General features: G+C 36.2%; 1 protein-coding gene across 2 annotated transcripts in view; it reads right to left on the bottom strand.

Annotated features, from left to right (window-relative positions):
* LOC144660534 (leucine-rich repeat-containing protein 3B-like) overlaps positions 1 to 22,139 on the bottom strand; it is a 29,647-nt gene that overhangs the window by 3,257 nt on the left and 4,251 nt on the right. The window contains exons 1-3 of one of the 2 annotated variants that reach the window (XM_078521196.1): positions 5,853 to 6,430; positions 4,957 to 5,028; positions 950 to 1,015 (exon numbers count right to left, since the gene is read on the bottom strand). In XM_078521196.1, the coding sequence (XP_078377322.1) occupies positions 950 to 1,015; positions 4,957 to 5,028; positions 5,853 to 5,938 (224 nt within the window). In that variant the 5' untranslated portion in view covers positions 5,939 to 6,430. Of the gene's footprint in view, positions 1 to 949; positions 1,016 to 4,956; positions 5,029 to 5,852; positions 6,431 to 21,794; positions 21,867 to 22,139 lie in introns of those variants that run through there. The other variant, XM_078521197.1, reaches the window with a different exon arrangement.

Below are 22,139 nucleotides of genomic sequence, written 5' to 3' on the forward strand. Positions count from 1 at the left end.
TCAGTTCCATTAGATATAGAATACCCACATGCTTAATGCTACACAGGGATTTTGCATTATAAGTTATGACGTAATAAGCACTCGTATTTACACACTTTCTTCACTGTATTTCTATTTTAGGTGTTAACGATAATTTTATGCGTATGATTATAAAAAAGGCTATGTTATCAGAACTCTGCCTTCATTCCTTCAAATGTTTTAGGGATTTTAGATTCTAACGCGCGGTTTGGGACTGGCACTAGTTACGCGCGCGCGCAATGATATTTTTTCAAAGCAGGTGTTCCCTCAAGAAAGTCATTCCATCAAGTAAAAGTCTTTATCCAATACAAAACACTACAAAATAGCTTGACACCAAATGCTGTCTTCAGTAATTCCTTATCCCCCCCCCCCCCCCCATACGAACCGTTCATTTCCACTGCTCTCCCCAAAGTTAGGAATGAAAACGATTTTAGGAAGAAATTTCAATAAGAGAGCTGCTCAACATCATTATTAGGTCGGGTAGCTCGTTTATCAAATTACCCAGGGAATATAACAAATAGGCTAAAGCAAATGTTTTTTTTTAAGATATCAACACTTCTTTCATGCAACAAAAAACAAAAAAAAACTACAAATTATAAAACACTTTATAGCAGCGTTAACAGCAAAAAATATTTACCCCTTAACATAAATAAAACAATTTCCAGTAGTCTTTCCATGTCCATGATAAGAAAAAGAAAAAGAAATTAATAGATAAATAAATAATATAAAAAAACGTTAGTTACACATAAGTTGACATCACACCACATTATCCAATAATTCCATTTATCCTCCTCCCATCTGTCACTTAGCGATGTTTAAAATGATCACAATGTTAACTGTTGCATAAAAACGCCTTTATGTAAATTATATTAACCATTTCCGAAGCGATCAAGACAATTTACGATACAAGCACTGTGGATGAGACACTTACAGAAAGCCGAGGTTCCGTAACAACACGTCATTTGATAAATATTCCATTTTGTTGTAAGAAAGATCCCTAAATATTTTTGTAAGCAAAAAACCTTGAATTAGTGCTCCTTTATTAAAGCAAGGTTGACTCAATAAACTATATACAGTAAACGTTAGACGAGTTTTCTCGCTTTAAGTTGAAAATGAATTTTGATTAACTGGGATAAAAGATTAAACTTGCTACACTGACAACACTACAATATGAACCTAGGTCCAAAAACTGTGTAGTATTATACCGGTAGATTATGGTCCTTGTAAAATTCATTAACTGTTCATGAGGGTGCAAACAAATAAATAAATAAATATCTTAATTGACCACTCCCCCAATGGGGCTTTTCAGGGCCAATGTAAACAAACACTGAAACAAATATTGTAAAACCAATCCCAGCACAGCAGTCAGATCACATGTACACAACTGTGAACCCCAATACAAATGAAACAAGAGAATAAACTTTTGATACAAACTCCTGCTCAGCTAATTAGTATTCATTAACTTTTGAAACAGATCTCTACCGGCCCACTGGCAAAACTGAACTTTTTACAGACTTCTGTAAATTTAAATTTTACAGACTTTTTTTAAAAGGAAAAGTAAAGGTCTTTTCCTCCGTCAAAACAGAATGTTGGTAAATTATAGTTTTACCTACAGTTTGCGTACTTTTTGTATTTTGTAAAAAGATAAAATATTCATTAAATGTTTCTAAATTCTTGGGGTTCATAGTATTAAGCATTGCCCATAGTTTACAGACTTGACATAATTAATCGGGCGTGGCCGATTTATAGTTTACCCTTTGGTCGTCCTAGACGATAGTCACCTGTCGGCTAAAAATGACGGGGATAGCCTGGGCCAATCGGTTTCATTTCAGTTTTGACAGTAAATCGTTGCAGGAACACTGGGTCGACTTTTGGGCTAATCTGCAATCTGGTTCTCTTCTTTGCTTCGGCGGGAGGACAGAGAAAAAAGTTTAAGGGGTAAAGTACTAATAATCACCATTGTGAAACTGTGGTTCCTTTGACAAGTTGAAGCTATTTTTGTAAATAAAAGGGGTAACGTCATTCATGTCACGCAATGTTTTTGTGGGAAACGTTGAAACTAGACGCTTTGCTGGTTTCTACAAATAGCAGTGTGATCTGGTGGTACATTTTTTTGAGGCAGACTCCACTTTAAAACTATTTTTTATATATTTAGCAAGAAGTATGTCGATTTTCATTTCCTCACAGTTGGGCGTCAAAGTCGCTGTCACAAAGAGTAGAATGTTTGCACAACTTGTTTTGGATATATTTTAGATTTGACTAGTGACGTTAGTAAGACACTTCTCAAGACGTCAGCAAAACATTGGCAATGTACAGTATTGGTATGAACTTGAATGGAATTTTTTACGAGATCAGTAAAGCTATCGAGTGAAAAGATGAGTTGAAAATGAAAACTTCGAATAATAATAATTAAATACCAATTGAATTTTAGATGAGAATTTCCGGAAGTGACATCTGTGTTCAAAATAGGAATTTTTGTACAACTTAAAGTCACCTGTAAAGTTCCGAAAAAAAAGACCACATGTTTTGTTCAAATCACGGACAAACATGATCAGGAAAACAAAACAGGCCAATGGGTTTTATTCACGAAAATACAACTTTCTTAAGAAAGAGTTTGTAAACAAGACAATGGAATCGAATTACATTTCACACGAAATTTGCATACATTTGAACTTGCAAAAAAGAAGTATCTCTGCCGAGACATAATAGCGAGACCTTGCATTAATAATTATTGTATTCTGATCTGATTGTTATTTTTTATGCATTAACTATTTGAAAGTGGTTCTCATCGATGAAAACAAAATGATTTTTCATTCATTGCTTGAAATATTTATAGACGTGAAAACATTCGCTTAATCAAATTACATTCTGCACGAAATATTTTGTATCCATTTGTCCCGAAACTTTGAGGTAATTGAAATCTTTGTTGGACAGTACTGCATAAAAGCAGTTCATAGAATTGAATAAAAAGATAAGAACCATATTGATAAAGGAAATTTTAAAACTTTATTTTGGCTCATTTTGACGAAATTCAGGATTGCAACATGATATCATGGTAGCGGGCAGAAGTCGGTTCGTTCTGAATTTTTCAATACGGTATACAAGTTACAGGTCAATATACAGACCCTCTGTACAGTAAAAAACGTTTTGGGAACAAACCATTATGAACTTATTTTCTATGTTGATCAGTAAAAATCCTTAGTACGACATGGGGTTTGTTATCAAGTTCGTTAGTACGTTAATACTGCAAGGTGTATAACCTCAGAGAATTATTATCAAGTGTGTTTTGTTTTATTAGCGGTTTATACTCTAAGGTCTTGGTATGGGAGATCAAAATTAAGGCAAATTTCTGTTATTATCTGATTGCTTGGCACAGATTAGTACGATACTGAATTGGTTAGGAAATGTAAACAAACATTAAATTGAATGAGAGTAGAAAGGGAGGGACAGGTGGGGGTGAAAGGCTAAGGAGATGGAAAGGGAGGGAGAATTAAAATCCATGCTTGGCAATATCACGCAACCTTTGACTTCTGTTGTTTTCTCACAAGAACAAAACTTAAGGTGGGGTTCTACCTGAATTTGAATGGAACTTTAAGAGATGTAAAGAAGGGATTGAAGAAAAGAATGGAAACACCACCAAACAGTTGACCCCCTCGTAAGAGCACTCCGGGTTGTCAGGAGACTGTTTGGTGTCCGTCCACCAATTTTTAACTTCAAATTCAAATTTTAAAATCACATTAAATCTCCAATATTTCTTTTTTGTCCAAATTTTACTAATCCTTTTAGAAAAACTATCGCCTCCCAGACATCCCCCAAAATCGTCCAAAAATTAACAAAATACTGCAAAACAAAATATATATGGGATAAGTAAAGCATTTTTGGATTCTTTGAAACGCGGCTGAAATGGTTTTCAGTGTTTTCCAGCCCTTATACTTTGGGTCAGTACTACTATTCTTCATCAGTTGCTATTACAGTAATGGTATAAAACAAATACCTAATCATTGGTCAATAAGTTGTGATCATTTTCTTGACAATAGTAGTTACCTGATTAGGAGTTGTATACTGTTTCATTAAAGTGTAAGGGCTGGAAAATACTGAAATGCGTCAGCCACCTAAAGCGTTGGAAAAATTGGTCTTCAGGTAAAATCCCCGCCTTTATTAAGTATTGCGAAAAGGCTGCACTTTGCTAAGTGTTACAAATTTATATTTTCTAGACGTCTAGTTCAATCGTTTATTTGTATTGTGTGAAATATATTTTTATAAATTTATAATGATAAAGTAACAATACAATCTTGAAAACATTCCAGATTTTCATTATTAAATAGAAACACGAAAATTACAAATTAGGGAAAACAAGCCTGTCAAAATGACGTTTCCATGGTGATTTCAAGTTACTGGCACAATAACTAATCCTACCAAATTATTGCGATATAGACCAGGCAGCTGACTTGCTAATTGCGTATTTTAGTGATTATGATAGAAATCGACTCACCAGTATCTCTACAGATTTTGCTAAAATATTTGATTTACTACACGATTCAAGTCTTTTACTGTTTCCGAGAAAGTTACCGAGAAAGTTGTTGATTGTAGAAGTGGTCAACTTTGCTGGCTGTCGCGCACGATTTTCTGCACTTGATCAAAGACACTTCCTTAAACAGGGCAACTTGTTGGTAAGAACTAAATTACAATTGGTAACATGTTTACAAAGGTCTAGTGGTCATGCGCTCAACACTTTTTCGAGTGGCAAAGTTAGAGCGATTATAATTGTAACAAATCTTTTGAAAGCTTATTCCTCACTCGCCTTATGGCTCGTGGATTATATCAGAAGCTATTCTGCCAGGATTCCTATCGGGTTTATTGTCATAAGCCATAAGAAGTGTGCTCTTTTGTGTAGTTACATGTTTCACTTTTCATGACACGGTTCTTCGTTTTACTTACAGTGAATTCAACTTTGTGAGATTGGCAAACACTCTGTCAGGCAGAAATGTAATAGCGTTTGATGACAAATATCTGTGAAAATACATATTTAGTAACACAGCAACTACGCTTCAGTTAGAGGTTGTTTCTCATAACTGGTTTAAACCCATGCAAGACTGTACATTGTCTCTTCGAGATATAATTTTACTTTAGCGAAACACCGCGAAAGGCGATCTTCTTCACGGCCTTTAACGTTAAAAAATTAGTTCGGAATGAGTTTTAAATTCCATTGTGTTAATATTTCAGTCACTTTCAGCCTTGAATTTAATTTTCCACAGTTTGCTATGAAATCTTTCCTTTATATTATGAATTTTGTAGCGCTGAAAATTTCAGTCACTAGCTTGCATCTGTAATTTTCCTTTTATCTCAGTTGTAATAGTATGAAAAAACTTACTGCTATTTTTATCAAATACACTACTTTATACTGGGCAACTTGTTAGTAAGAACTAGATTACACTTACAACACAATTATTTGTCTGTCGCTGACTAATATTAAACGTTTAAAAAAAGGTTTTTTTAAACTCTTAAAAAGACGTTTCGGCCGATAATCTTCGGCCTTCCTCGGTTTTGGAGAAAACCAACGGCTTACAACGGTTACACTTGGTAACATGTTATCAAAGTTCTACTGGTCATGTGCTCAAAACGTTTTCTCGAGTCGCAACATTCGGTGATCATCAATTGGAGAAATCTTTTCAAAGCTTGTACCTCACTCGCCTAATGGCTCGTGGTTTAAATCACACGCTTTTCTGCCAGCATACCCCTTGGGTTTATTGCCCACTGTGAAGACAGAACGAGTATGCTCTTTTGTACAGTTACATTCTTCACTTTTCAAGACACGGTTCTTTCGTTTCACTTACAGGGTCCACAGATTTTTCAGATTGGCAAACACTCTGTCAGGCAGAAATGTAATAGCGTTTGATGACAAATACCTGTGAAAATACATATTTAGTAAAACGACAATAACTTAAAGGGACTATTGGTCTAAACTGTTCTGAAATTAGTGGAAGGCAACCCAACTCATAAAAAACAATATCTTTGAAGATCTAAAAGAAGATATAACCTTAATTTGTGGATAGAAATCAAGCTACGGCTAAAGATATCGATTTTTTGAAGACACACGGAAACAATTTGAAAACGTTTGCCTACTTGAACGTTTTCAAATTGCAATCCGTTTCCATCCGTGCCATCCGCAGCCAATGATGCTAGTTAACAGTTTCAGTGTTCTAATAAAGCAATTTTTAATAAAAATGGACTATTATTGTTAGGTTTCATGCGACATAAATATAAATTTTGGCTGTTCAAAAATCTGGTAAAATCAGTGACATAGTCCCTTTAATTACTACGCTTTATATGGAGTGTTGTTTCTCATACTGGTTTAAACCCATGCAAGGATGTCCACTGTCCTTTTTAGATGTTGTTTTTCTTTAACGAAACACCGCGAAAGCCAATCTTCTTCACGACCTTCAGTTTAACGTTAGCAAGTAAGTTGGGATTGAGTTTCATAGCAAAATCTTTCTTCGCGCTTTTAATTCGCAAACTCTTATTTTTGTATCCCTTCTTAGAACTTGCCAACGTTTCATGCAGTCGTTTATTTTCGCCGAGATCCGCCTTTCACGAATAAACTCCTCCTTTGCTATATTTTTAATTTCATATTGTGCTAATATTTCAGTCAATTGCAGCGTTGAATTTAATTTTCCACTGTTTGCAGTGAACTCTTTCCTTTTTCTTTCTTATGAATTTCATTGTGCTAAAGTTTTAGTCACTTGCATCCATAATTTTCATTATCTTAGTTGAAATAGGATGCAGAAACTTACTGCTATTTTGATCGAAGACACTACTTTATACACGACAACCTTGTTAGTTATAACTAGATTACGCTTGGTATCATGTTAACAAAGTTCTAGTGGTCACGTGCTTAAAACTTTTTTGAGTGGCAACGTAAGGACGATCATCAATGTGACAAACCTTTCAAAGTTTGTACCTCACTAATGGCTCGTGTTTTATATCAAAAGCTTTTCTGCCAGCATTCTCCTTGGATTTATTGCCCCTGTGAAGCCATAAGAAGTATGCTCTTTTGTGTAGTTATATGCGTCACTTTTCGTAAAACGGTTCTTCGCTTCACTTACAGAAAATTCAACTTTGTTAGATTGACAAACACTCTGTCAGGCAGAAATGTAATGGCGTTTGATGACAAATGTCTGTGAAAATACATATTTAGTAAAATGGTAATAACTTACTACCCTTCAGAGAAAGTGTTGTTTCTCATAACTGGTTTAGGTCCATGCATGCAACGCTTTCCATTGTCTCTTTGAGATATAGTTTTATTTTATAGAACACCGCGAAAGGCGATCTTCTTCATGGTCTTTAACGTTAGTAAATAAGTTTGGAATGAGTTTCATAACAAAATCTTCCGTAACGCTTTTCTATTCGCAAACTTTCATCGTTGTATCCCTCCTTGGAACTTGCAAACGTTTCATGCAGTCGTTTCTTTTTTTTTTTTTCGCGGAGATCCGCCTTTAACGAATTAACTCATTCCCTTCTTTTCTAATGAATTTCACTGCGCTGATACTTGATTTCAGTCACTTGAAGCCTTGCATTTAATTTTCCAATGAATAATTTTTTTCTTTTTTTTTTTCTTATGAATTTTATTGCTCTAAAGACTTTAGTCACTTGCATCCGTTGACTTTTTCGGTCGCGTGTGGATTACTAGCCCCATGGCTCATGAATTATCTTACAAGCTTTTCTTGCGTTCACCTATCGTCCTCCGTGGCTCTTTTGCACCGGTTAAGCCACAAAAAGTGCGATATTATTTTTTTTTTTTTAAATTTCGCGATTTTCATGAATATTATCCCACTAGGTTTCCTATGAAGAGCCCCCTAGATTAACTTACAGATATTCCAAATTTGTCAAATTGGCAAACACTCTCTCAGGTAGAAATGTAATAGCATTTGATGACAAATCTCTGCACAAATACATAATTTAATAAGTAAAATGATAATAACTAACGTCTTGTATCGACAAAATTTTTAATTTATCATTAGTTGAATGTTTCTAACTTGCTCCTATTTATTTACAGCGAACTTAAATGTTTCATAATTTTAAAAGGCTAATATATAGATTTAGGCAAGCCTAAAAGCGGAGCTCCCCATTTATTTAATTTTCACTGGAGCTTACATTGTTTTCATTCTAGTACTAATGTTGCAAGACAAATTTAAATTGCTCACGGTTAAACTGAATGTCTGCGGTACGACAAAAATAATCAATCTTAAAGCAGGGCAAATATCATTACTCATGGCACGAAAAATTACTTAAGAGTGACTTTTACGAACGGCCGAGCAAGAATTTGATTTCCTGGCAGAAATTGGAAAATCGATTTTTCTTCGTTTTTTGCCTATTATTAGCTTTAAGGTAGATAAGAAACCTTATGTAGTTTGTTTCCCCTAGAGGTCTTTAAATTTTAAGAAAACAAAGAAAATCGATTTCGGTGGTCGAAGTCACAAATTTCCTAACTTTTAACCCGAAATTAGCTTTTATGAACACTCCTGGCGTTCGCTTACAAAACCGCGCAGAGAAATTTGGTCACAACAACATAAAAAACTCTTTTTCTTTCGCTAGAATATAATTTCAGGGCTTTAGCGCAAGTCTTCCAACTGAAGGGGAATGCTTTTTACGAAAACAAAAAATTTGAATGAAATAGTAATTTTCAACGGCAGTATTTAGCATGTGGTATAACATTAATTTTTTTCAATTCTCGCTCAAACATGCATACAGATATTCTTATTAAACATACCTGAGAATTGGTCTGGGTTATTGGAAAGATTCTCACTTAGAGGGCATCAAACTTCGGCAAATTTTCACAGCATGACCGTAAACTGCGTAAATACTTTTATTTGCCAAACACCACGATAATGAATGTTTTAACCCCAAATGCTCGTCTTTCCTTCTTCTTGCCGAATGATCCATTGCAAAATTCCCTTTTCAACGAAAGAGTGAGATAAAAAAAAGCCAACCTGGGTCAATTAAGGTCCCTTTTGATCGCAAAACCTCTTCGCCATTTTGCCACAAGATTAGATTTGTGACTTACGTGACATAATACACGTGACACGAAACACGATATTGTGACGTAAGTGATTCTGCGCAGTAAGAGCTCTGGGGTCGAGAATGTCACGGAGTTATAATAACGCAAAACAATTCTCCAGCACCGCCAACGCAGTTTGAGGAATCAAATTGATCGTTCTGGAGTTCTGTACACACTTTCGTCAAGAGAAAAGAACCACGATAAAGGAAAATTGCTAAGGATGAAGATGTAAAAGGAATTTCGCGCTTAACAGTTGCTTTGTTGTATTTTGGAGCCAAGAAATGTTTAGCTGTAAGTTAGGCTATTTTGATCGATATCACAACATTTTGTGGGACTACGATGCATTGGTAAATATGCTGCCTTCAACAACCCAAGCCAATTAGCCATGTTCGAAACGAGCGGGGGACTGGGTACGAATATTCAATATCGATTGGATTGAAAAACTGGAGGAGGGACAGCATTGGAGGGACAGCTGTCCAGCCTGTCCATCCAGCCATACTAAGCTCTCTTATTTTAACGATTTTTAAAGGGTTCCATGCCTTTGCGTTTCAACCAATAACTCTCAAATTTGGTTGAGTTACTAATTTTTGGATGCTCTTTCAGATGACAGGCCCAGTTTTTCAATCCAATCGATATTGAATATTCGTACCCAGTCCCCTGCTCGTTTTGAACATGGCTAATTCTCAGGTATGTCTTAGATAAACATTTACATTGTGTTTAAACGACAATTGAGAAAATTTGGAGTTATACCTCATATTAAATAATTCCGTTGAAAACTGCCGTTTAATTCGACTTTCTAGTATCGTGAAAAGTATTCCCCGCCTTTTTAATTATTTCAGTTCGAAGAGTTTTGCTTAAGCCTTAAAATTATATTTTAGCGAATGCAAAAGAGTTTCTCTGTTGATAGAAAGCTTCCAAAGTTTTCAATGTGGCTTTGTTTGTGAACGCGACGAGAGTTAACGATAGCGAATTTTGGGTTGAATATTGTGTCATTTTGAGGCTCCGATCACGAAAACTGACTTTATTTTTTTCTCGAAATTAAAAGACTTCTGGGGGGAACAAAATACATCAGGTTTCTTATCTACCTAAAAGCTATTAATGAGCAAAAAAATGGAGGAATTTGATTTTTCAATTTTCTGCCAGTGCAAGCGCGGTTTTTATTTAAAGTCCTTCTTAAGAGTACAGTAAATTATCTGTTTTCTAGCAATAGAAATAGTTTCGCGATCCTGTTATAGTTTCGCAGCAGTTTAGTAGACCCCACAATATCTATTACATTAATATAGGATATATTCGCCTTGTATCACACAGCCTGTCAAATCCCAGAGGGGTTCATATTTTTTCTTTTTTTACCCCGTAGCAATAAAATGGTTTGTTTAATATATCAACCCGATTTAGCTTTCGAATGCTCCTTCATGTACGACGATGGCTTTACAGAAAGATACGAAAGTCATCGATCGATTATGGCTCTCAATGTCCACTTTTTTGGCGGTCGATTACTTCCTACACGTAATTGTCAGCCACATTTTGTTTCTTGAGCTTGTTTTTCTTTTCAAACCCCTTTAATTTTAAAACTGTTTTCATGATGTTTTCTTTAGCTCGTTCACGCTCTCTTTCCTGTCGTAGTTCGCTTAAGCCCTGTCTTCTCGAAGTTGAATTAACAACACTCTCGTTTGTCGACATTGTCAACAAGAGCTAAGAATGATTTTTTTCCTCGCGTTTAAAATTTCCTACTATATAGCTGAGTAGAAGTCGTTTTAAAACTTTTTTGCTACAACTGAATTTCAAAGCCCCTTTTGGTAATACTATTTCTCGCCAAAAGACGCAGATTGCGACCGGCGCAAAGCTGGTTCCCAGACCTAATCCGTGCGTACGTACGTACGTATGTACGGAGCGACAACCAAAATTTCTCGGTTTGATGGATTGCCATTTGCCTGCCTGTGGATGCTCGCGTGGGAGCTCCGAGCAAAAGGATAAAAAAGTCATCAAATTTCTTAAAATCAAAACGTTTTCGACTTTAGGTCATTATCAGTGATAAATGAACGTTTACATTGTACTTGGTTTTGTGTTGTTATGTAATATCTGTTTGTTCAAAGTTGGTTTCTTGCAAGCAATCAACAGGCCTTCCATTAATTTGCGTCGAAAAGTTTTTTTTCCTTGAACGCGATGTTCCATGGCGGGCTGGCTCCGAGTTATACGTCTTTTCTCGTGCTCTGCTTTTCGCGCTGCCAAAATACGTTGTGTTTCGCGAATGTAAGTTTCGCCACAGTTGCACACGGCCCGTTTTTATCTTTGGGTAAGGTTAAAAAACTGAAAATGTTTAAGATTGGCAAATACTGTGTCCGGTAGAAATGTTATAACGTTTGATGACATTTCCTTTGCAAAAAGCACAATGATACTACATTGGATTGAATTATGTATCATATTATAGTTTGTTTTTTATAGACCTGTGTTTATAAACACATTTAAATTTTCAAGTTCAGTGCCCTTTTTTTCACTTACAGAAGTCGTAAATAGGTCAGATTGGCAAACACTCTATCGGATAGAAATCTAATAACATTTGAAGACAATATTCTGTGAAATTACAAAATATAACAAGTAAAATCATAATAACAAAATAATACTTTTTAAATTAAACTGTAACGTCAAACCTTTTCGAAGCTTGTACCTCACTCGCCTAATGGCTCGTTAGTTAAATTACAAGCTTTACTGCCAGCATTCTCTTTAAGCTTATTGCACCTGTGAAGCCATAAGAAGTGTGCTCTTTTGTATAGTTACATTCTTCACTTTTCATGACACGGTTCTTCGTTTTACTTACAGTGAATTCAAGTTTATGAGATTACCAAACACTCTGTCAGGCAGAAATGTAATAGCGTTTGATGACAAGTATCTGTGAAAATACATATTTAATAAAATAGCAATAACTTACTACCCTTCATGTCGAGTGTTGCTTCTCATAACCGGTTTAAACCCAGGCAATGCTGTCCGTTGTCCCTTCGAGATATAGTTTTTTGTTAGTGAAACACCGCGAAAGGCGAACTTCTTCATGGTCTATGACGTTAGTAACTGAATAAGTTCGGAATGAGTTTAATAAGAAAATCTCCCGTAACGCTTTTTTTTTTGTATCCTGTCTTGGAACTTGCAAACGTTTGTTAGATGTTATTAGGGCGATCAGTGTTTGACATAATAAAATTTCGTTTGTATCTGATCTTAAAAAAAAGTTGGTAAAAACGTATAAAACTGAATTTTCGGTAACTCTCTGTTACCTTTATCAGAGTTAAAATTGGTTCAGTTTTTGCATAATAAGTATTTTATACACCGTCGGTCTCTAGGGATGTTCCCAATGTTCCCAATTTTAACTCTGATGAAGGTAACAGAGAGTTACCGAAAATTCAGTTTTATACGTTTTTACCAACTTTTTTAAGATCAGATCATCTAGTCGTTTTTTTTTTTGCCGAGATCCGCCTTTCTCGAATAAATTCCTGCCTTTGTTCGAATTTTTTTGCTTGTTTACAAGCAAAAATAAGGAGAATAGCAGTTATGTGGGGTAATCTGGAACCGGAAGCCAACCGGAAGGAACCACATTCTTGTTAACTCTCAAGGGACTGTTTTAATTTCTCAAGGGAATACATTCTGCTTTGAGTTGTAAAGTGTCACTCTATAGTTGTGCTTCAGCACTTCTGTTCTTGAAGAAAAAACGTGACTTGTCAAATTTACAAACGTTATATAACAATCAAAAACGTGAGTAGCCCAAATCTTACGTCACATAACCAATTAAAAATGTAAGGGGTTCAGCGCTCGAAGGCAGCGACGTTTAAAACGATTAAGAACGCAATTTGTACTGGTACAAGTCTTTAGGCGCTAATATTAATTTTACCTAAAACGATTAACAACGCAAATTTGTACTGGTACAACTCTTTCACACACTAAAACGTTGCTAATAGTTAACCAAAGGGAACTCATTTCGTGACAATTGATTATTTCTGCTGAGTTGCACAATTTAGAATTGCAACATCATTAAATGTGTTAAGTGATATTTACAAGTGTTTTTGTAGCCTGTTGTGAAATTACTTCCGGTGGAAGCAGTAAACGCTAAACGGTTTTGCTTCTGTTCAGAAGTTAATGCATCGCCATTAGAAAAATAAACAGCAACTGTTTTACTGGAAATGTAGTCGTTAGAAATGGCATGTGTAGCCGTAAGGTAAAGAATAACGCGAGGAGAAGCGGCTTTTGGTACTATCCAAACGAAAATTTACTTCTCAATGTGGGGTTAAGATTGCGTGACGAGACAAAAGGTAACTTTGTCGTGCGTAACCTTTATCGAGAACCCTGCATTAAGCCGGGTAGAAATCTTTCTAACTCGAAAGGAAACAACTCTTTCGATTAAAGGTAAACGTCAAAGTTTACCATTTTTAACCAAGCCAAAGTATATGAGTCGCAAAGCACCCGGCCTTTGCGACTGACAAATACAGCATTTCCTCCGCGAAAATAAAAAAAAAATGCTTGAACTGAAAGACGTTTGAATTCTTCCATGATATGTTCGAACAACAATGCCCAGGATAAACCTTCTACTCATACTAACTTCATGCAAAAAAAGTCGATATCTCGCAGAGATCTTTGATTTACTTATAGATTTCACTTCGCTAATATTTTAGTCACTTGCAATTGCAGCCTTGAATTTAATTTTCCGCCGCTTCCAACGAACTCTTTTCATTTCTTTCTTATGAAGTTTATCGCACTAAAAACTTTAGTCATTTGCATTTGTCATTTTCATTTTATCTTAGTTGTTATAGGATGCAACAACTTACTGCTGTTTTGATCGAAGACACAACTTTATACAGGGCAACTTGTCAGTAAGAACTAAATTACACTTGGCAACATGTTAACAAAGTTCTTGTGGTCATGGGCTCAAAACGTTTTCGAGTGGCAACATTAGGGTGATCATCAATGTGACAAACCTTTTCAGAGCTAGTACCTCACTTGCCCAATGGCTCTTGGTTAATATCACAAGGGTAATGTGCCACTGTAAAGCCATAAGAAGTGTGCTTTTTTGTGTAATAACATCCTTCACTTTACATAACTTCGGTTCGTCGTTTCACTTACAGTAAATTCAATTTTATGAGATTGGCAAACACTTTCTCAGGAAGAAATGTAATCGCGTTTGATGACAAATGTCTGTGAAAATACAAAATAAGTAAAAAAAATAAGCCATAAGAAGTGTGCTTTTTTGTGTAATAACATGCTTCACTTTACATAACTTCGGTTCGTCGTTTCACTTACAGTAAATTCAATTTTATGAGATTGGCAAACACTTTCTCAGGAAGAAATGTAATCGCGTTTGATGACAAATGTCTGTGAAAATACAAAATAAGTAAAATGGCAATAACTAACTACCCTTCAGATAGAGTGTTGTTTCTCATAACTGGTTGAAGCCATACAACGCTTTCCATGGTCTCTTCGAGATATAGTTTTTATTTAGCGTAACACCGCGAAAGGTGGTCTTCTTCATTGCCTTTAACGTTAGTAAATAAGTTCGGTATTATTTTTTAAATTTTTGCGATTTTCATGAACATATACCCACTAGGTTTCCTATGTAGAGCCCCTAGATTCACTTACAGATTTTCCAAATTTGTCAAATTGGCAAACACTCTCACGGGTAGAAATGTAATACCATTTAATGACAAATCTCTGTCAAAATACATAATTTAATGAGTAAAATGATAATAACTAACGTTTTGGATCTTAGCTACAAAATATTCAGTTTCCCATTAGTTAATTGCCAATGTAAGGTTTCTAGCGTGATCCTATTTTTTTACAGCGAACTAAGATGTTAAAGATTGCAAATACTCTGTCCGGTAGAATTGTGAACTGTGACATTTTCCTTTTCAAATGCATTTTGCAAAAAAAGTGCAATGATAATACATTGGATTGATTTATGTATGATATTATATTTTGTTTCTTATAAACCGAATATATATACACGCGTTTTATTAAGACCTGTGTTTATAAACACATTAAAAACTTCCAGTTCGGTGCCCTTTTTCACTTCAGAAATCTTAAATTTGTCAGATTGGCAAACACTCTATCAGATAGCAATCTAATAACATTTGATGACAATATTTATACCTAATCGTACCTTTTTGGTACGCTTCAGCTGCATATCAGGCGAGTTTGGCCGAGCCATGGTTCGTATTTTGGCGAGACGCAGTCGAGCCAAAATACCCATGGCGAGACCAAACGAGCCTGATATGCAGCCGAAGCGTGCCAAAAAGGTACGATTAGGTATTTACCGTATCCAAATTCAGCAAAAAATCCGGTTATATTTATCGCTCTGTTGAAGCCATGCTTGCAAGGTACGTACTGTAAATTGTGATGACTTGGTCTTCGACACTTTTACCAAGTTCCTCTCCTGCCTTTTCCACTCGTTTGTTTAGAGTTTCATTCTCTACATTTTCAAAATTAAAATTTAGCGAAAAACTTGGAAATTCCGACTCCAATTTTTTCACTCTGAATGTCTCAGTACTCGTCGGCAAACATCGCGCAATTGGCGAGCGCGATCAAGTTTAGTTTTTGCGGGAAAGGTTTTCTCTTTTTACGACCGCTTAACACCGCTAAATTTAAATTACGAAGTTCTGTTCTATTGGTAAAACGTCTTTTCAATTCATCACACAGTAACACTACTTTACTTCAAAGTGACCGTGATATGGGGGCATATCAGGTCAGTGACTTGATATCGTAGGATATCAGGACAGTAGATCGCGCTTCTGATTGGCTACTTGCGAATTTGGGTACGGTAATCTGTGAAATTACGAAATATAACCATGAGCGAGCTATAGGATAAGTAGAGTTCATCTAAATATAAAGCCAATACCTAACCACTAAGGTCTTCGTCTTCTTTCGTTGTTTGAATTAGTTCACAACACATGGGTAACCAAGCATTTATTGAATTGAGAAGTCCTGGATGCTAAACTAATTTACAATTGCAGTGCCCGTGTCCACTCCCCGAAACAAAAACCATTTCCTTTGGGTGTAGGTATGCCTACAGCTAGGCTAATTTGCATTTGGTGCTATGTGTATAATACCATGGGTTGGAAAATTTTCCCCTTCGATCGTGTAAAGCTCGCAGGTTCCAAAGGTGGCCATCTCCTTATACGGAAGGTAAAGGTGGCCCACCTGGGGGATTTCCAAAGGAGATCATTCAGTCAACAAACTCCGTAGCGAAAGCCTTCAAAAATAACGACCACAAAGTTATCCGAAATTTTCATATTTTTTCCGCCGTTTAACCGCAAACACTTCCACACTAAACCAAATCAAGAGCCATAATCAGGGACAGAGACCGTAATTGCGCGATTGAGGTTGTCCCCATGATATGGAACATTTGTGCTATTTTTAGCACAAATTGCGCCATCTTCGACGTCATAAAACCGCGCGAATACACGCAAAATTGCGCGGATTCTCGCGTGGATCCGCTCGGATGGAACCAGAGTTGCGTGTTCAGTGTCACGTGAGTCGCGAAACCATTCGAGTCTGCACGAAAAGTTGAGAACAAAAAAGAAGGCATAGCAGTCAAGTTCAGTGAAAACCTCAAATTTTGTATGGACAATATCGTATACCAAGTTGTGAAACTGCCATGTCGAACTTAATTCATCTCCTTGATGTAAAGCACAAGATTAACTACCGTTGCAACTGCTGGAGAAGTTTTCTGAGATGAAATTCGCGATGTAAACATTATTTGGATTACTCGAAGCCATCGCGGTCTGATCGACACTCCAAGCATCGCCAAAAATGAAAATCGTAATTATACACTGACAACAGAGGCAACTTGGCTGTGTCTTATTCTGTGGCAATAATTTCGTATTTGCCGGAAGAGCTTGCAGCGCGGATCGAGACGAACGAGCGAAATACAATCCTGGTATGACTGTAAATAAGCTTACTTATTGATGTACTTGAGCTTAATTATAAATCCCTGTTATAAGTCTCAGTTTTAATAAAGCTTTTTTTATATTAATACTGTATGCCCTGGTTGTTAACGTGTCGAAGTATCACAGGCATTTGATTTGCAAGAAATGGCCTCAAAACAGTTTCTTTGTGCTTATCTCTGCTATCGGCCAGGGTTTCGGTTTTTTTGAAAGTCAGGCATTTATTTTATTTGAGCATGTGATCATATTTAGAGAAGTATATACCTCAACATTTTTGTCAAAAGATCATAGTTTCATCTACGATTAAAGAGTTGTTTTGCATTTAATCGGAGATAAGAAGTCACAAAACTTTTTATTTTAGAACTGAATAATTTTGGTATTTTATGATTCCAAAAATAAACCTATTTAATACTTTAAATTAATTTCATTACTCTGATCTTACACTTTACTGTACTCATTGATAGGAGCATATTGAAATATCTTCTGTGGTTATGTTTTCATTGATGGGACATTCAAAGTTATGCTATAGGTTGCCATTTATGCAAAAAGTGTTCTGCAGAAAAAAAAAATCATAATTTTAATTGGATGAGTAAAAAAGGTGAATGCAAGCACCCTTTCCTAAACTTAATTTGAAGAGAAAGACACATGCTATTTCTAGTAAAGGAAATATTTAATATGTGTCACTTAAACTCTTGAACACCAAACTGCAGCAGGTCTAAGTTTAATTCTCCTTACATAAAATGAAAAAATAGTATACTAAAAAAGATGTCATGGATAGCACATCCATGATTTATGCCAAAAATAAATCTATGATTTTCGATAGGTGTCTTACATGTCTTGCATCACCAAACAATATTGTTTGTTATATGGTTCTTCTGACATCTTTTTCATTGGTAACCTTTATCGAAGCTCTGTGATATGTACTAAATCTTTACTTTTGATGAATCTTTTGAACTATGTCCAGTTCTGTCACAAATTAGATCTTAGGAGTGATTTGTAAGTTTTTTGTCACTTCTCCCTTATTGTATGGCAATACTGATTTCTTTATTTTTGGTTTACAATTTCCTTCAGTTTCCTCCCTTCCAACTAGGAAAAATTCTGTAGCTGCTCCTAATAATGAAGGAAGAATTCATCCAGTTTTTGATGTTTATAACAAAAGTTAAAGTGAAAGGTGAAAAGGTTATAAAACTTCAAACTTTTTAGCCTGTATAATCTTTCAGGTAGAATAGCTATATGAACACTGTTTGAGTGGCATTAGGAACTGACTCAGTTAAGTGTGACGAATCTGAGCTTCACTTTGGATGTATCAGTATATTCCTCTTTTGAACGGAATATAAGCACTTTGCCTTCATTTCATTTAACATATGAAATACAGTTAGTCTTGTATTTCATGATGCTAATATAATGATGCATTTTTATATGTATATTTAGTAACAATGTCAATAATATAACAGATGCTCATCTTTTAGTGCTTCAAAGCGCAGGTTAGTTTGACCTGACCCTAATATTGCTTTTTTTGTTTCTTTGTTTTACTTCTAGTTTTGTTATTGTTATCAGTCCTATCCCTACAAGCAGGACATTTAACAATTTAAGAGGCCATTTTAAATACCCAAGATAAAACACAAGGCTAATTAAATGGTATGGGAAGTTGAATTCCAGTTTAACAACCATAATAGTTGTAATAGTTGCATAACCAGACTGCACTCAATTTCTGTAGTCCAAGAAATTTGATACTGTAATGTGCAATTTTGAATTTTCAATACACAGTTTTCCCTGAGAGAGAGGAATTTTTATTTTTATTTTCTCCTGTGACTTCAGTTTATCTTTTTGGCTCACTGATTGCAATTTAACCTTTAAAATTTTTCATCCCTGAGTAAAAAAAATAACATTAATAGCAATAGTTGAATGCTCCCTGCTTTCGAAAACATGGCCAAAATATACTGCAGCTTTTAAGAAATTGTGTTTAAATATTCCATGTTATCTAACAAAGTAAGTACATATATTACCAGATGAAAAGTTATTGCTGCACTGAAAATTAAAATACAGGAGACTTAAAGAAATATTTCGGAGCAACATCAGTCAGATAAGGAACTTGAATGGGGTAAAACATTTAAGAAACATGTAAAGATATTCCTTAACTACTCCATTACTCAGTATCAAAGTCCTAGCTATAAACTTGCGAGGCTCAGACTGTACAACATATAAAAGTATCGAAGAAAGAACAGCATGATGTATACAGTCGTATTTCGGCAAAAATATGGTCTCTGTTTGTCTCTGTCAATCTTTATGCTTTGCGTCTCCTTGTCGCTGCGCCCTAAAACGAGCAAGTAAATTGTCTTGCGCCTCCTCGTATACGACATCTCCGACGCGTTTTCACGCTGTTCACGACTGAATTTGTCGGGAAACAATGCTACTGCAGACATCCGAACCACTAGAATCACCCTCACTTTCATGATCACTTTCAAGGAAGTGCTCCAGGAAGGCTTGATGTAACCGAGGAGTAGAAACAGATGAAAAAAATCCAATATCTGCTTCACTTGAAGAGGTAATTTTGGACGTCATTTTGTTTGTTTTTCTCCGCGCGACGTCCTCGCAAAAATCCTCGCAGAAGTACGCGCGCGTACCACACGCGATGGCGCAATTTGTGCTAAAAATAGCACAATTGTTCCATATCATGGGGACACCCCCCAATACTGAAATGACACGCGCTTTCGGTCTCCGTTCCCGATTATGGCTCCTTACCAAATTCATTTCCGGTTGCCAAACGTTTTTGCCTAACCGTCCTTGTGGGGAAAGGCTGAAGTTTATCACCTTTTTCATACCTAACTAGGGGATTGAAAGTGTTTATTGATCTTACGAGCTCAACACGAAATTGAGAAACAATAGCCATCACACTTGACATTCTTGACACTGAACTTGAAAAAGCTGTCATGAAGACAGCAAAACGTTGTTCGCTACAGTTATCGCTTGTTTTCATTTTAAAAATCCAAATGGCAGAATATAACATGGACGGCAGTGCAAGCCAAATTCTCCCCTCCCCCCCTCACCCCCTCCGACTTTCACAGTAGCGAGAAGAAAATATTATAGTGAATTAAGAAACAAGGGAAAAATTACTGAAAATATTTCATTGCTGGACGCCATATTATTGTTTTAGTTTGTAAAGGAAGAAAGTAACAGCAGTTACTATCACCGTAAGAGACTCGCTTTCAACTTAGAAACACAAACAACAAGTAAATGCAGCCATTTGTCTTAAAGGTTTTCAGTTATAAACGAAAAATGTTAGGCCCGGTTCAGACGCCGTACTTTTCATGAGCCGAACTCAATTCGAATTTGGACCGACCCAAATTGACAAAAGTACGCCTCTTGATTCAGACGCCGTACTTTTTGGCCGTTCCGGGGCCGTACGTTCCTAATACAGTTCCAATAATTGAGGTAAACTGCTGGCAAAATACATTATAATATTTTATGAATTAGGATCGGCACATGAAAAGTACGGCGTCTGAATCAAAGCCGTTTCAAATTGAAATAGCCGTTCTTATTTGATCCAGACGCCGATCTTTTCATGTACTTAATTCAAGGAATTAGGTTGGACTCATCAAATGATCGGCGTTTGAACCGTGCCTTAGGCTACTACAGCATAATGCCTTTTATTAAAAGTTGGCTTTTAATGGGCGAGCGAACTCCTCATGAAAAAGGCCTGTTTCGTCTTTGGTCAGTTTCGATCCAAAAATGGGTTAAGTTTATAAAACGATACGGTTTGTTTTTGAGCTTATGCTAAAGGTAATTCATTTTGTAACAATGAAAGTGAAATTGTCTTTTCTGTTTTCATTCGATCTGGTAACATTTCAGTTGCCGGTACTTCAACATGGTGAGAAAGGTTTGTGTCTTGATGAAAGGTTTAAAAGGTCAGTGGGTAGTTCTATCGAACGTTTTGTGGAGCAAAGTCTCTTTATCGCAAAGTTGTGTCGTTTTCAGACTTGCCACAAGTCGACGCTTTTGAGCGACGAAGTCGGAATAAATGAGCGACGAAGTCGCGATAGCGAGTGACGAAGTCGCGAGAAGCGAGCGACGCAAGTTGCGAGTCGACTTGTTCCGGCTGCAAGAGGTTGAATTTAATTTGCATATTGTTGGCGCGAAAAGTGATAGGCGTTAGGTAAATTTAACAGCCCGCCCGCTCATCGCTCCTTGAAATAAACATTTCTTAAATGACTGGATACGAGCTTTAATTTCACAATGAATTGAGATGGCCCCCAACAAATTGTTTCCGGGGTCAGTCCTTCCCCAAAATCGAAAGAAACGGTCTGTATTTTTGGGCGTGGAAGGTGTTTCAAACCCGAGTTATCGCCGAAAGCTTTTCACGGGCCTCACTATAAGTCGCCAGCTTGCGTGAACTTAGAAATCTTCGTTGGTACGGAGCTGGACAAAGAAAGCTGTTCGACTGAAATCATCCGTAAAAACTGTGCTCGTCGAATCTCTCAAATTTTCTTAAACCGAGCTTCGTTGAACCGGCGTTTATAGCTTTTATTTTGAAGATGAAGTATTCAACATGACACGAGCATGGGACAAAGAAAAAATCTGAGTCCCCGACGGGAATCGAACCCATGGCCTACCGGATACCGAACCATGGGTTCGATTCCCGTCGGGGACTCAGATTTTTTCTTTGTCCCATGCTCGTGTCATGTTGAATACTTCATCTTCACTATTTATTTACCGAGCTTAAAATTTACCATCTTTATTATTTACTACAAGCTTTTATTTTGTTTACTTATTACCTGATTTTCATTTTTTTCCTTATTTTTACTTACAGTTCTTTCAAATATCTCAGATTGACAAACACGCTGTCAGGCAGAAATGTAATAGCGTTTGCAGACAAGTCCCTGTAAAAAGAAACAATGTCATTACTGGAGCATCTTACGGCAAAACAAATAAATCAATTAAAAAAGAGAAACTTCAAAACTTCTATAGCAATTCATGTATCCATCTTTAATATTCATCGTTAATCTCTAAAAAACTTTTTGGGAGACTGCAGTCATTCGAAAGCTATATTTTCAAAATCAACAATGGTTCCTTTACAAGGACCCTGTGGATAAGAAAGTTTCATACTTTAGGGAGGGTTCATAATTTATGTAGAGCAGGGGCTATGTCAATTT

The sequence above is a fragment of the Oculina patagonica genome, chromosome 7, assembly GCF_052425735.1.
Source record: "Oculina patagonica isolate OP01 chromosome 7, crgOcupat, whole genome shotgun sequence".
Classification (NCBI taxonomy): Eukaryota; Metazoa; Cnidaria; class Anthozoa; order Scleractinia; family Oculinidae; genus Oculina; species Oculina patagonica.